At 59.1% G+C, this 14,282-nt stretch overlaps 1 protein-coding gene across 1 annotated transcript; it reads left to right on the top strand.

Moving 5' to 3' along the window:
* The first annotated feature begins 1,518 nt into the window (after positions 1-1,518).
* On the top strand, positions 1,519-13,061 carry ATP4A (ATPase H+/K+ transporting subunit alpha). Its single transcript, XM_037515494.2, has 21 exons — positions 1,519-1,648; positions 1,758-1,817; positions 2,408-2,611; positions 3,498-3,611; positions 3,828-4,080; positions 4,347-4,615; positions 5,485-5,683; positions 6,046-6,155; positions 6,242-6,376; positions 6,864-7,056; positions 7,718-7,893; positions 8,181-8,317; positions 8,403-8,553; positions 8,649-8,817; positions 8,906-9,060; positions 9,479-9,602; positions 10,282-10,427; positions 11,679-11,812; positions 12,169-12,270; positions 12,363-12,454; positions 12,658-13,061. The coding sequence occupies exons 1-21, from the start codon at positions 1,520-1,522 to the stop codon at positions 12,684-12,686; spliced, it is 3,081 nt and encodes a 1,026-aa protein (XP_037371391.2). The 5' UTR covers position 1,519; the 3' UTR covers positions 12,687-13,061.
* Positions 13,062-14,282: the final 1,221 nt, after the last annotated feature.

Below are 14,282 nucleotides of genomic sequence, written 5' to 3'. Positions count from 1 at the left end.
CTGAGCCAGGAGAGGTGAGCCAGCCTGGCTCTTGCAGGACCAACTGTGGAGTTTATTCTGAGATAAGGGAAGCCCTTGGAGGGTTGTAAGCAGAGGACTGACACGAGATGTTTCCCAGTGTGACTTGGAGAGATGAAGCCTTCCAGTGAGCTAGTGGGCTCACTGCAAGGCAGGCAATGCAACTGGGGATCTCTGCTCCTCTCAGGATGACCAGCAGGGTGGGTGTGGGGAGGAGCTCGATACCTTCTATTTTCCCAGGTGACCTTCCCTGGAGGACTTGGCCAAGGCAATTATCTTATCAGATATGCTCAGACCTGCCCCTGGAGACATGGCTGCCCTGCAGGCCCAAGCATTCCCCCAGCCTCTCCCTGCTGCTCACAGAGGGCCCTGTCTGGAGGATTTAATGGGTGCCTCTAGGCCTCAAATCCAGCACAAGCACCAGGCTCCAGCCAGGACTCTGAAGCACTTAGCACCTTTCCCCACTTAGCACCTTGGGTTACCCATCTGGCATGTCCAGGTGGGCCAGGGGGATGCTGAGAGCTGTGATGGCTGCTGCTAGGTAGCTGGTGTGAAGTGTCTCCGAGAGCCTCTCCGAGCCTCAGTTTCCCCCTCTGCACAATGGGCATTCTAGAGCCTCCTCCACGGGGCATTGATTCAAGGACTTATGAGGTCACCTTTGTGCTGTGAAGTTTTCACTAGTGTGTGGCCTAAGAGCCAGGCTCTGGGGTCCCCCTCCGAGCTGGGATCCTATCCCCAACACTTAGTCATCAAAACCTAACACAACGTCTTCAGCCACTCTGTGCCTTAGGCCTCCTCATCTGCAGGACTGCGACACTGGAGCCAAGCACACAGGGGCAACCCAGCACGTGGGTACACTCTCCCCGGACCACAGGCCTCCCTGCTGGGGCCAGCATGTGCCGAGGCCAGAACAGGACACTGCCGCCAATGTGCCAGCATCTGAGATCGAGTCTTCTGTGTTCCCGCCTGGGCACCATGGGCAACTCACCTTACCCCTAGGGACCTAGATCCCCACCTGTAAGACACCTGGAAGGGCCATCATGAGGTTAGATAAGGTAATACATGGAGCCCCCAGCCCCGCGCCCGGCACATGCGTGCCCACCCGTGCTGTTCTTGTCGTTTCTCTGGGTATTCCCAGTGGGGACTGATCTCAGTGGGTCAGGGCAGGTAGGGGCAGTCCAGGCAGGAATGCCCGGGCCTGGAGGTCACCCCAAGTGTTAGGGGGAAAGGATGTCCTGAGCTAATTCCATACAAGCTTTGTGGACTCCACCCCCACTCCAAACCACAAGGAGACCCATAATCAGCTGTAATCAGGCCAGTCCTGCTGTACCTCCTCCCTCCTGGGTATATTAGGGCTGGTCCAGACCCCGGGCTCTGTCTTGGCCCAGGAGAGCAGCTGTCTGCACCAGGCGCCATGGGGAAGACCGTGAGTGGAGCCCAGGGTTGGGTTGGGGGTGCGTCAGAGGTTAGCAGCTAGAGGCAGGGGTTCCAGTGGAATCTGATGCTTCCCCTCTCCCCACCTCCCCAGGAGAATTACGAACTGGGCTCTGGCCCTGGTGGGAACAAGAAGAAGAATGGCGGGGGCAAGAGGAAGGACAAGCTGGAAAATATGAAGAAGGAGATGGAGATGGTGAGCAGCGGCCAGTGGCGGCGAAGGCGGTGGGGAGGGGTGTGAAGGCCAGGGTGGGGGCTGGTGAGAGCCCAACGGGGACAGTGAGTGTCCTGTCCCCACCACGCAGAATGACCACCAGCTGTCAGTGGCGGAGCTGGAACAGAAGTACAGGACCAGTGCCACTAAGGTGAGCAGGGGTGGCGGTGTGGGGGTGGGTTTAGAGAGGGGAGAGGGAGAGAGGGAGAGAGAAAAAAGGGAAAAAGCAATAGAGAGAAAGAGTTGAAAGAGAGACAAAGAGGAGCAGAGAAAAAGAGATAAGAGAGGGCCTCCCTGGTGGCGCAAGAACAACACTGTGAAGCTACCTGCAGCCACTGTAGCACAAGTTCGATCCCCAGCCAGGGAGCTAACCCGCGTATGTCTCAGCAGACCTCTCCTGACTTGCCCGCTGCTCCCCTCAGCAGTGTATTTCACAATCTGCCTGTTCTGCTCCCCACTCTGTCTCTGGTGAATCCTCTCACACCCCCACACATCTGGCCTGTACCCCAGTTCCTGCATGCATAAATAAATCTTTAAAAAAAAGAAGAGATAAGAGAAACAGGCCAGAGACAAGAGGAAGAGGCAGAGAGAAAGTGGAGAGAGATGGAGGAGGGAAGGGGGAGGGGGAAGCCACTGGGAAAAAAGGGAAGACAGACACGGAAAACCTGCCCCCATAGAGGGGTGCTGGTGAGAAGGAGCCCTCCCAGCAGACACCCACGCCTGCCCCTGTCTTGTCCGCAGGGCCTGTCTGCCAGCCTGGCAGCAGAGCTGCTGCTGCGGGATGGTCCCAACGCGCTGAGGCCACCGAAGGGCACCCCGGAGTATGTCAAGTTTGCGCGGCAGCTGGCAGGAGGGCTGCAGTGCCTCATGTGGGTGGCTGCTGCCATCTGCCTCATTGCCTTTGCCATTCAGGCCAGCGAGGGTGACCTTACCAATGACGACAATGTGAGTGGTGGGTGCTGGGGGGCAGAGGGGCACAGGGACCTACCTGGGGGACAGAGGGCATTGAGCAGGAGACACAGGATGTGAGGAGCATGGAATGACCACACAGACATGGAAATGAATTCTGAGGTGTGAGTCATGGAGGATGAAGGACACTGGGACAGGCCCAAGGGCATAGGTCCCAGGGGACACTGGAGAATTTGTCTCAGAGATGGAGGACATGAGTGAGGATAAAAAGGCAAAGACATGCAAGCTTAACCTTGGCACACAAGGGCATGAGCACACAATCAGGCCAACGACAGAGGGCACAGCGGACACTGGGACTCAACATGGGACACGAGACTAGGGCCGTGCTGCAGAGACATGCCACTTGGCATGGAAGCACAGAGACAGAGAGGACAGCCAGATGCAAGACCAGACGCTAAGGGGTCAGGATGAGGGACATGGGGCTTAGGGACATGTGACATTGGACATGGGTTTGAAAAGCCATAGGACACAGGCTGGGGAGATGTGGGGAGACACTGGACATGCAGGGACTGGAAAACATGGAATGCAAGGCTTGGGGGGCACAGGAAAAGGGAGCATTTTGGCCAGCGTGCATGGTGACATGGGATGCCAGCCCCAGTACATGGGGACTTAGGATGGGAGGACGCAGAGACCAAGAATACGCCAGCGGGACACAAGACACTCAGAAGGCACGGCAGGCAAGGCTGGGTGCGAGGGACTTGGGAGAGGGGCCGCAGGCACGGTGGACAGTGCATGAGGTTTCCTAGTGGGAAACCACAGAGGTGACCCCAAGAACTCCAGAGGGCCAGGGAGCAGGCAGCGGCCTTGTGCAGGGAGCGCCCAGCCTGGTGGTAATGCCAGCTGCCGCCCTCCCGCCCCCCAGCTGTACCTGGCACTGGCCCTCATCGCCGTGGTTGTCGTCACGGGCTGCTTCGGCTACTACCAGGAGTTTAAAAGCACCAACATCATCGCCAGCTTCAAGAACCTCGTGCCCCAGGTGGGTCCCCAGCCCCAAGCCACTTCAGGTGCCAGAGACTCCACCTCCGCCCAGACAGCTCCCCTCCCATCAGACCCAACACGCTCTTGCCTGCGGCCTCCATCTCTTCCCAGAGGTCCACCCTCCCCCCCCCCGCCCCCCATTCCCATTGTGGAGCATGGCAGCCACTCCCGGCCCCTGACTGCCCACCTCACCTCTGGTGCCCCCGCCCCACAGCAAGCCACAGTCATCCGCGACGGGGACAAGTTCCAGATCAACGCGGATCAGCTTGTGGTGGGCGACCTAGTGGAGATGAAAGGCGGGGACCGGGTGCCGGCCGACATCCGCATCCTCCAGGCCCAGGGCTGCAAGGTGGACAACTCCTCGCTCACCGGAGAGTCTGAGCCGCAGACCCGCTCACCCGAGTGCACGCACGAGAGCCCGCTGGAGACCCGCAACATCGCCTTCTTTTCTACCATGTGCCTTGAGGGTCTGTGAGACCCCCGCCCGCCCGCCCAGGGGCCCACATGCCTCCACAGCCCCCTGCGCTGCCTCCCTGCCCCCTTCTGCTGCATCTGCCGCCTGCTGACTCCCCCCTTGTGGCTGCCGCCTCTCTGGGTCACACCACCTCCCTAGCCCCCATGATTGCCTTCCCAGGTCACGCCGCCTTCCGTCACTGCTCCTCCTTTAGTATCTACCCTGCGTGCCCCACATGGCTGCCCAGCGGGCCCTGAGCCGCCCTCCCGCCCCCTGCAGGCACAGCCCTGGGCCTGGTGGTGAGCACGGGCGACCGGACCATCATCGGGCGCATCGCTTCACTGGCCTCAGGCGTGGAAAACGAGAAGACACCCATTGCCATCGAGATCGAGCACTTCGTGGACATCATCGCGGGCCTGGCCATCCTTTTCGGTGCTACCTTCTTTGTGGTGGCCATGTTCATCGGCTACACCTTCCTGCGGGCCATGGTCTTCTTCATGGCCATTGTGGTCGCCTATGTGCCCGAGGGGCTGCTGGCCACTGTCACGGTGAGTTGGGGAGGCAGAAGAGGGGTGCAGAGGGCTGAGCTGATAGACCCGTCCCTCTGTCCATTCATCCAGGTGTCCTTCCATCACCTCCCTCTCTGTCTATCTATCCACTCACACCCACCCCCTTCCCATCGTCCATCCCCCACTGCTGCCCCCATCCCCATCTACTCAGCTTTTACTGGGGACTCAGAGAGGACCAGGCCGGGCTTGGCCGGTGGAAGCTGAGTTTAAATGGCCTTCGACAATCAATACCTAGCCCACGATCCCTCCCAGAGGAGCCTAGGGAATGTTCGTTTGCCATTTTGATTCTGTTGATAAGAGAACTTAAGAGAACTTCAGGGGGCCTCCCTAGTGGCGCAAGGGGTTAACATGCAGCACTATGAAGCTATCCACTGTGAAGCCAGCCACTGCAGCACGAGTTTGATCCCCGGCCAGGGAGCAACCCACATGGCACAGCAGACCTCTCCTGTCTCGCCCGCTGCTCCCCTCAGCAGTTTGTTTCAGTCATTCTGCCTGTTCTGCTCCCCACTCTGTCTCTGGTGAATCCTCTCACCCCCACACCTCTGACCTATACCCCAGTTCTTATATGCATAAATAAATAAATCTTAAAAAGAGAGAGAGAGAAAGAACTTCAGCCGGCAGCTTGCAGAGAGGCCTGGCTATGCATCTGGGCAGAGTGCGGACGCATCCCAAGTGGAAGACAGAGGCTGGACAGAAGTGTGGAGGCGAGGAAAAGCCTGATTTTTGCCAAGGAATCCTGTGTGCATAATGCCATGGCTGCCCTGGACCCCCAGAACAGAGCGAGAGGAGGGGAGCGGCGGGAAGCCAGGGCTGGTCCCAACGCCTGCGTTTTCCACCCTGTCCCCCAGGTCTGCCTGTCCCTGACAGCCAAGCGGCTGGCCAGCAAGAACTGTGTAGTCAAGAACCTGGAAGCAGTGGAGACGCTGGGCTCCACATCCGTGATCTGCTCCGACAAGACAGGGACCCTCACCCAGAACCGCATGACTGTGTCCCACCTGTGGTTCGACAACCACATCCACACAGCTGACACCACAGAAGACCAGTCAGGTGGGGGCTGGGGCGATGGAGACAGACGGCAGCCGAGGTTGCTGAGGAAGCTGGGGGGGCTTTGCTGTAATGGAGAGGGACTCCATCCCTCGGTCTGAGGTGGGGTCCTGGGTCCAGGGACCGTCTAAGCCCTAGGTCTGTGAAGGGGTTTGGCGCCCCGTCTGGCAGGAGACTGGATACTGGGTCTGCAGAGAAGGATCTGCTGGGCATGAGAAGGCGTTTGGGTCCCACTCGGGTCTGGGGAGATTTCCCAGCCTGCATCGAGGGGCTGGGGCACCGTTCTGGTATGGGAAAGCCAGGGTTTGGGGGCTGAGCCCAACACAGAGTCCCTTGGACACTCCAACCCGACGCCTGCCCTGCAGGGCAGACATTTGACCAGTCCTCGGAGACCTGGCGCGCGCTGAGCCGCGTGCTCACCCTGTGCAACCGAGCTGCCTTCAAGTCGGGCCAGGACTCGGTGCCGGTGCCCAAGGTGAGGGGGGAGGGGGCGATTGGGGGGATCCCCGGGAGCCTGAGGCTGTCGGGGTCGCTCCTGACACTCAGCCCCGTGGTTCCCAGCGCATCGTGATTGGGGACGCCTCCGAGACCGCGCTGCTCAAGTTCTCAGAGCTGACGCTGGGCAACGCCATGGGCTACCGCGAGCGCTTCCCCAAAGTCTGCGAGATCCCCTTCAACTCCACCAACAAGTTCCAGGTGCGCAGCGCCACGCCCTGGCAGGGACAGCCCCTCCCACACAGGGTCCCGCCCGCCTTAGGCCGCACCCACTTTCAGGGCTGGCCTTCGGCGGCGCTTTGCTCTAGGGCTCCCACCTTTCCAGAGCCGAAAGTCACCCCCACTACTGTCCTGCCACAGCCAAAGCTCACCCTCGGCCCGGCCACCCACAGCCCCTGCGTCCCCGGGCTCGCGCTTCTCCAGTTCTCAACTAGTAGCTCTTACCCGGGGAGTAACTTGCGTCCCAAATTCGACCCCACTCCAACTCCAGACTCCTGTCCCACGCCGGCCCCGGGACGCTAGCCAGTGCCCTCGCCGCGCCCTAGCCCTTAGTGTCTGCCAAAGTCCTGGCGGGCGCCAGCCCCTCAACTCAGGCCTGGGGTCTGCAGGCGCTCAGCCCTGCCCTTCGCCCACGCCCGCCCCTCCCAGGGGTTCTAGTCCACGACCCCTTCTCCTCACCGGCCCACAGTTGTCCATCCACACCCTGGACGACCCGCGGGACCAGCGCCACGTCCTGGTGATGAAGGGCGCCCCGGAGCGCGTGCTGGAGCGCTGCAGCTCCATCCTCATCAAGGGCCAGGAGCTGCCGCTGGACGAGCAATGGCGCGAGGCCTTCCAGACGGCCTATATGAGCCTGGGAGGCCTGGGCGAGCGCGTGCTGGGTGAGACCCCCACGGCCCGGAGACCGGGACAGGCTAACAGACCCTACCCGACCCGCCTGGCCAGCTGTGACCCCGACCTCTCCCATCCCCGCCCACAGCTGCCCTGCCCTGGTCCACACCCTGTGGACTCCCTGTCTCACTCCTGACCCTTGTCTATGTCCTATTTCTGCCTTGATCCCTCCCCTTCCCGCCTGTCTACCCCAGACTTCCCCATCTTGACTCCACCTGTGAGCCCTTGCTTTTCCCCAGCTCTTGCCCCCACGGATGGCCTGTTCTTGCTGTCACCTCTGCCTTTCAGCCTCCTCCTCTTCACTCTTTGATCTTCCCCAGCCCCAGACTTACCCCAATCCTTGTCCTGACCTTGGACCTCCGCCAATTTTTGTCCCGACTCCTTAAATTTCCCTCATCCTTGCTTCAACTTTGGAAGACACAGACCTGTGGTCCAACTCTGGCTCTTTCCCTTGACTTGCTGTGTCGCCTCTGGTAAGAGTTGTTCCCTTTCTGAGCCTCATTTGCTGGAAGAGGAGGCCAGCAGTCTCGGGATGATTGTGAAACCCTCCTGTGAATGCAGGTTTCAGCCCAGGTCGGGCATCCACAGGTGCTTGATGCAAAGGGCCTGGCTATTTTACTAATTTCGCTGATTTCCCTGTTTTCTGGTCAGGCTTCTGCCAGCTCTACCTGAATGAGAAGGATTTCCCGCCTGGCTTTAGCTTCGACGTGGAGGCCATGAACTTTCCAACGAGCGAATTGTGCTTTGCCGGACTTGTATCCATGATCGACCCGCCCCGGGCCACTGTCCCTGACGCCGTGCTCAAGTGCCGCACGGCAGGCATCCGGGTGAGCCAAGGGGAGAGGACCATGGCAGTCTTTGGGGTTGAGAAACTTGTGACAGAAACCCACCAGAAAATGGCTTGAACCCCAAAAGGAACATATTGGCTCATGAAACTGACACATTCTGGGGGATGCAGGCATTTTTGTCTGTCTTGTTGCCTATGTCCCAGGCACATCGCAGGTGCTCATGATTGTTGAACCAATGAATGAGGATTAGCAGAGTTCACCCGAGAGGGTAGGGAGATTGAGCTGATCTTGGGAGATCAAGATCTGTTGGTTCCCGCCCCCCCCAGGTGATCATGGTGACAGGGGACCACCCCATCACGGCCAAGGCCATTGCGGCCAGCGTGGGCATCATCTCAGAAGGCAGCGAGACAGTGGAGGACATCGCTGCCCGACTCCGCGTGCCCGTAGACCAAGTTAATCGGAAGTAAGCCCCCTCAGCCCTCCTCAGTCCTTCCCACACCGCATGTAGGCCGAGACCCCAGCAATGCCCTCCCCCTGCTACTCCCCAGGGACGCCCGCGCCTGCGTGATTAACGGCATGCAGCTGAAGGACATGGACCCCTCCGAGCTGGTGGAGGCTCTGCGTACTCACCCTGAGATGGTGTTCGCTCGCACCAGTCCCCAGCAGAAGCTGGTGATTGTGGAGAGCTGCCAGAAACTGGTGCGCCCCTGCGGAGGAGGGCAGGCAGGTGGGCTGGGCTGGCCCTGGGCTGGCCCCTCGCTGACCTTCTGCCCGCCTGCCCCCACTCCCTGCAGGGAGCAATCGTGGCGGTGACAGGGGATGGTGTGAATGACTCCCCAGCCCTGAAGAAGGCAGATATTGGCGTGGCCATGGGCATTGCCGGCTCTGATGCTGCCAAGAATGCAGCCGACATGATCCTGCTGGATGACAACTTTGCCTCCATCGTCACGGGCGTGGAGCAGGGTCGGGGCCGGGTCAGAGGCTGGGGCGGACACACGGGCGCAGGAGGAGGTAGGCTGCGAGAGTCTGAGCTGCCCCCTATACCTCACAGGCCGTCTGATCTTTGACAACCTGAAGAAGTCCATTGCCTACACACTGACCAAGAACATCCCCGAGCTGACTCCGTACCTCATTTACATCACTGTCAGCGTGCCCCTGCCCCTCGGGTGCATCACCATCCTCTTCATAGAGCTCTGCACCGACATTGTGAGTCCACAGCCCTCGCCCCACCCCCGCAGTGCCCTAGGCGCGTGCTCAGGGGCAGACATGACGACAGAGACCCCATGGACTCTTCCAGATGCAGAGGAAGGGAGGGCAGGAGGGCGGGAGGGAGACACACAGAACAGGAGAAAGGAGGAGAGAATATCGGAGCTAAATGCAGATGCTTTGATGGGGATGAACCCCAGGACAGATGTGGACACAAATGTAGACTGGACATGGACATGCCAACACTCCTGACAGGGACCAGGCTGACCTGGACAGTCCAGGCAGGTGCAGCTGTGTGGTTTGGGCAGGTCCTGCCTCCGTCCTCTGCCTGCGTGCTGGAGGGTGTGGGAGGGGAACTCAGAGAGCTGGGAGCAGGGCCCAGGCAAACCCTTAACCCTGGGTCTCTGCTCCTGGCCAGTTTCCATCTGTGTCCCTGGCTTACGAGAAGGCGGAGAGTGACATCATGCACCTGCGCCCACGGAACCCGAAGCGGGACCGGCTGGTGAACGAGCCCCTGGCTGCCTACTCCTACTTCCAGATTGGTGAGTGCCTGCGGTGGTGGCAGCCAGGCAGGCTCCTGCCGGGACCGCACCTCAGGCCTGTTCTGGGTCTCTGTGTCTGCATTTGATCCCGTGTCTCTCTCGTTCTCTGAGTCTCTTTCTGCACACGATGACTTGAGTCCTGTGTCTGGGCTGTCTCTGGTCTGTTCGTGCCTAGCTCTGGATTGTTGCCTCCTTCTGTTTTTTTTTTTTTTTTTTTTAAGATTTATTTATGCATACAAGAGCTTGGGGTACAGGCCAGAAGTGTGGGGGGTGAGAGGATTCACCAGAGACAGAGTGGGGAACAGAACAGGCGGGTTGACTGAAATACACTGCTGAGGGGAGCAGCGGGAGAGACAGGAGAGGTCTGCTGTGCCGTGTGGGTTTCTCTCTGGCAGGCCGGGGATCAAACTCATGCTGCAGAGGCTGCGGATTGCTTCATAGTGCGGTGCTTAACCCCTTGCGCCACCAGGGAGGCCCGCCTCCTTGTTTTTATGTTCTGTGGTTGTATCTCTGCTCCTTATCTCTCTGTGCCCTGTCACTTACATCACTATCAGTCTTTCTTGGGGTCCTGGTTTCTGTGTCTCTGCTCTCCATGTCTGCTACTGTCTCCACGTCACTGCTTTTGTGTCCCTGTTTCTGTGTCTCCAACTCTCCCTGTGTCTCGTCGTCTCTCCCGCAGGTGCCATCCAGTCATTTGCTGGCTTCACGGACTACTTCACGGCCATGGCCCAGGAGGGCTGGTTCCCACTGCTGTGTGTGGGGCTGCGGCCACAGTGGGAGGACACCCACCTACAAGATCTGCAGGACAGCTATGGCCAGGAGTGGGTGAGCACGCCACCCGCCCCCGCCTCCCCCCGCCCCCATGCCCCCTTGGTTTCAATGTCACCTACCCTCTGACGCTCTACTCAGCCATTGGGTGAGTCAGAGCTCAGCCAAAGCATCCTGGACACCCAGACTCTGCCAGGCCTGGGGTGAGGGGCCTTCCCTACCATCATCTCGAGCTCCCAAACCCTGCAGATGGGTCCTGTCCCTGTCCTGACCCTGACACATCATCTCAGGTGTGGAACCAGCCCCTATACTGTTATCTCCCTGTAACATCGCTTATACACAGCACTTGCACACGTGACTGACTTTTAAGAAGGTTCTGGGCACAGAGGGGCCAGCAAGGGTGTTCAGCTTGTCCTGTAGAGTTATAGGTCAGGATGTTTCCCTTAAACATTCACTGTTGGGCTTAAGAACACAGACCTTGCGGCCAGACTGCCCGGATTCATGGTCTGCATCAAAGCAGACCAGGGCGAACTCATTTGTCTCTCTGTGCCTCAGTTTCCCCACCTGTACAGTGGAGCGATTGCTACTGACTATCTCCGTGACTTTCACAGGGTGGTCCCCTGGCCAGGGAACTTGTTTGAAATGCAAATCCTCTGTCCTCATCCTGGGCCTCTGGGGTCAGAAACTCTGGGAGGGACCTGCAAGTCTGTGTTAACTTGCCTTCTGGTGACTGAGGCATGCTGAAGGTTGAGTCTACCCCAGAGGATTACTGGGAGGACTCAGTAGGATAACACACACGAAACACTTGGTACCTGGCCCATAGTTAAGTGTCCCCTACTCCAAGAGTTGGCACTAAAAATAATTCTAAGGGCCAAACAGGCTGAACAGTGGCTGCCCCCTTAAGGGGGCATGTGCCTGTCCCCCTGAGCCTCTGCACTCATTTTTTTGCCTTCTACCTGGTTCTGGAGTCACAGGCCCTTGCCGTGACTGCCTCAGGATCCCGATTCCTTCTCCCAGGCCCCTCCTTTCAGGTGCCTAGGCCATTCTGCATCGCCCCTTTCATATAAGTCACTGATCTGCCCTCCGCTTGCCCAGGTGCTGACATCCACACTGTGAGACCAAGGTGTCTTGAGGCCCCCACGCCAGCATCCCGCCAACCTGGCGGGTCTTGGGTCTCACCTCTCCCCCGCCTCAGCCTCTGATGCAAGGGCGAACATTTAGGGGTTCATGGCGTGAGCCCCGAGTGCCTGGCTGGCTGCAGAGGTGCTCGGCCCGGCTCAGGCTGCTTCTGTTCCCTCCCGGCCACAGACGTTCGGGCAGCGCATGTACCAGCAGTACACCTGCTACACCGTGTTCTTCATCAGCATCGAGATGTGCCAGATCGCCGACGTCCTCATCCGCAAGACGCGCCGCCTCTCTGTCTTCCAGCAGGGCTTCTTCAGGTGTCCCTGGCGCGCCCCTGCCCTGCCTCGCCCTGCCTGCTGGGTCCTGGTCCCGACTCCCATCAGATCCTGACCAGGGATCAGATGTGCCAGTACCAAGTGTTAACTTCCTTCCAGCAATTGGCCAACAGCTCTCGCCACATGCCTCTCAGCGGCCGGTCCCTTCCTCAAGTAGAGGGCCGCATCTGCTGCTGGAGAGGCGGGGCCCTCCAGGGTTAAATGTCTAAGGACAGGGCTCGCTATAGATGACATCTAACCTCCTCTGACCCAGTACCCTCATTTCCCTCTGGCCTCCAACTCCTGCTGGCCCGTCTATTCTAGTCCTCCGCTCTGAGCCCGTCCTGCCCCTCCTGCAGGAACAAGATCCTGGTGATCGCCATCGTGTTCCAGGTCTGCATCGGCTGCTTCCTGTGCTACTGCCCGGGGATGCCCAACATCTTCAACTTCATGCCCATTCGGTGAGCGCTGGTGAGGCGCGAGCAGAGGGATGGGTATGTGGAGCCCAGACCTGGGGATAGCCTTCACCTTGCCATCACACCTGTGCCTTCAGGTACCAGTGGTGGCTGGTGCCCATGCCCTTTGGCCTCCTCATCTTCATCTATGATGAGATCCGGAAACTTGGAGTTCGCTGTGGCCCGGGGAGTGAGTGTGGGCCCTGGGACTGGGGTGGGGTGCAGCTGGAACATTTTCAAAGAAGCTGCCCTGAATTTCGATCTCCAATACTCAGCCTCCAAGACCTTGGGGCCCCTCATCTAACCTGCCCTGATCCATTACCTCTCAGCCCATGGCCCCCACCCAACCTGCAGCCCCTGGTAGTCTGAGCCCCCTTTTTCTCTCTCTTGCAGGCTGGTGGGATAAAGAACTCTACTATTAGAGGGATTCTTGCCTTTAAGTCCTCCCTGCATCCACCACAGCCAGGAGGGGGCCGGACTCATGGGACCCTCTGGACAGCCACCAGGACAGCCGCAGTCGAGTCCTAGCCCGTCTGCTCCTGCAGGCCACAGCACCTCAACCTCAAGGGGACCTTCCCCTCTCCCCTTGCCCCTGCCCAAGGGGTGCACCCTCCTGGAGAAGCAGTCCCCCGCCTGTCCTCTGAGCTGGCCTTGGGGAGGCTTCTCTTTGGGCTGGCGGGGCCTTTGATGGGGAACAGGAGCTAGCAGCTCCTGCAAAGTAGGTCTTTCCCTAGGACCGCCTGGGGGACCTTCCTTAAAAACACTCCTGTTTGCATGTCAGTAATAAACCAGCTCATGTGGACAGTGTTTTGTTTAGTGCTGGGCGCCATCGTGAATGTTTGAGCCCCTGGGGTCCCTCTACCCTATAGCTTTGGGGGTCCCTGTTCGGGGCTGTAACTCGTTTCTAGAACACAGCCCGGCACACGGTGGGTACTCAATGTTCCCTGGGGAGTGAATCCCATTTCTTGTCTAGGATTACAGCGTGGGTTTCCTTCATGCACTCCACCAGTCACACCTCCACCCCGGGGCTCCTTAAGTGCCCATTCTCCCTCTGGAGGCTCCTTGACACAGGTATCAAGTCTTTTCCATATGAAGCATCGTCTCCGCTAGCTTGAGATTGCACTTGTTGCTGCCTTTGCTCCTGCAACAGGCACCCTGTCACTGGCTAGTCCCTCGTCCACTCCTGGAGGCTCTCATAGCTCTCACCCCAAAACTTGACCCTCTAGCTGCTGGAAAGTTCCATTCCCTACCCTACCACACTTTTTCTTACTCCCATGTTTGAGTCTGGACCCCAGGCTTTTTGTCTTCACCACAATCCCCCCATCCCAGACCCCACCCCAGCAGCCTCAGGTCTCACTGAAGCCCCCATTTGCCTGCCTCCAGCCTCACCTGCACGTCCGAGGGGACCCACACTGGCTTCTGCATCACCCTCTAAACTCGCTCCTGTCTACTGTCCATCAGGTGGTTCCTTCCCTGTGGGACACAAGCCGACTTGTCACTCCACTCCTTCCTTCCTCACCTGTCATCTTCCCGCTCTCTGGGAAACACACGCACTGCCCTCTGGTCACTACCACCTCTTTGCATCTAGCCACTCTCCTCCTCCCCCCACCCGTCGACCTTCTGCTCTTGGTCTCTCCATGGAGATCTTTTAAAGCTGAATCTGACAGTCCTTCCCCTACCTAGAACCCTCCCTCACTCCCCACTGCCCGATGCTAACTCTCCAGCGCAGCCTTCAGAGCCTCTGCAATTGGGTTGACTGCTGCGGTCTCACAGACCCCTGGAACTTGTTGCAGTTATGTTTTGCTGCAAAGGCCAAAACTTTTCTGACCTCAAGGCCTAGCCAACTGCCTTTCCCCTCTGTCCCATGAACTCATCCTTTACGTGCCAGCTCCCACATTCTGACTGCTCAGGCGGCACTTCTCGTTTTCCCACCACAGCGCCGATCACAGCAGTCTAGCTCATTAGTCCCACGCCAACCAGGCGTCCGACTCCATGGACCTGATGCCCCTGGCCTGTGC

This window comes from Talpa occidentalis, unplaced genomic scaffold, assembly GCF_014898055.3.
Source record: "Talpa occidentalis isolate TD23 unplaced genomic scaffold, MPIMG_talOcc4v2.1 talOcc4.17, whole genome shotgun sequence".
Taxonomy (NCBI): domain Eukaryota; kingdom Metazoa; phylum Chordata; class Mammalia; order Eulipotyphla; family Talpidae; genus Talpa; species Talpa occidentalis.
The sequence above is the reverse complement of the archived record's forward strand: the minus strand, read 5'-3'. Positions and strand labels throughout refer to the sequence as shown.

What these genes read in the sequence shown, in the direction of transcription:
- ATP4A (XM_037515494.2), top strand. Translation starts at nt 1,520, where the DNA reads ATGCTTCCCCTCTCCCCACCTCCCCAGGAGAATTACGAACTGGGCTCT. An exon ending in ACTCCACCAACAAGTTCCAG is followed by an intron (nt 6,377 to 6,863) that starts GTGCGCAGCGCC and finishes ACCGGCCCACAG; the next exon opens with TTGTCCATCCACACCCTGGA. An exon ending in TTCCAGCAGGGCTTCTTCAG is followed by an intron (nt 11,813 to 12,168) that starts GTGTCCCTGGCG and finishes CCCCTCCTGCAG; the next exon opens with GAACAAGATCCTGGTGATCG.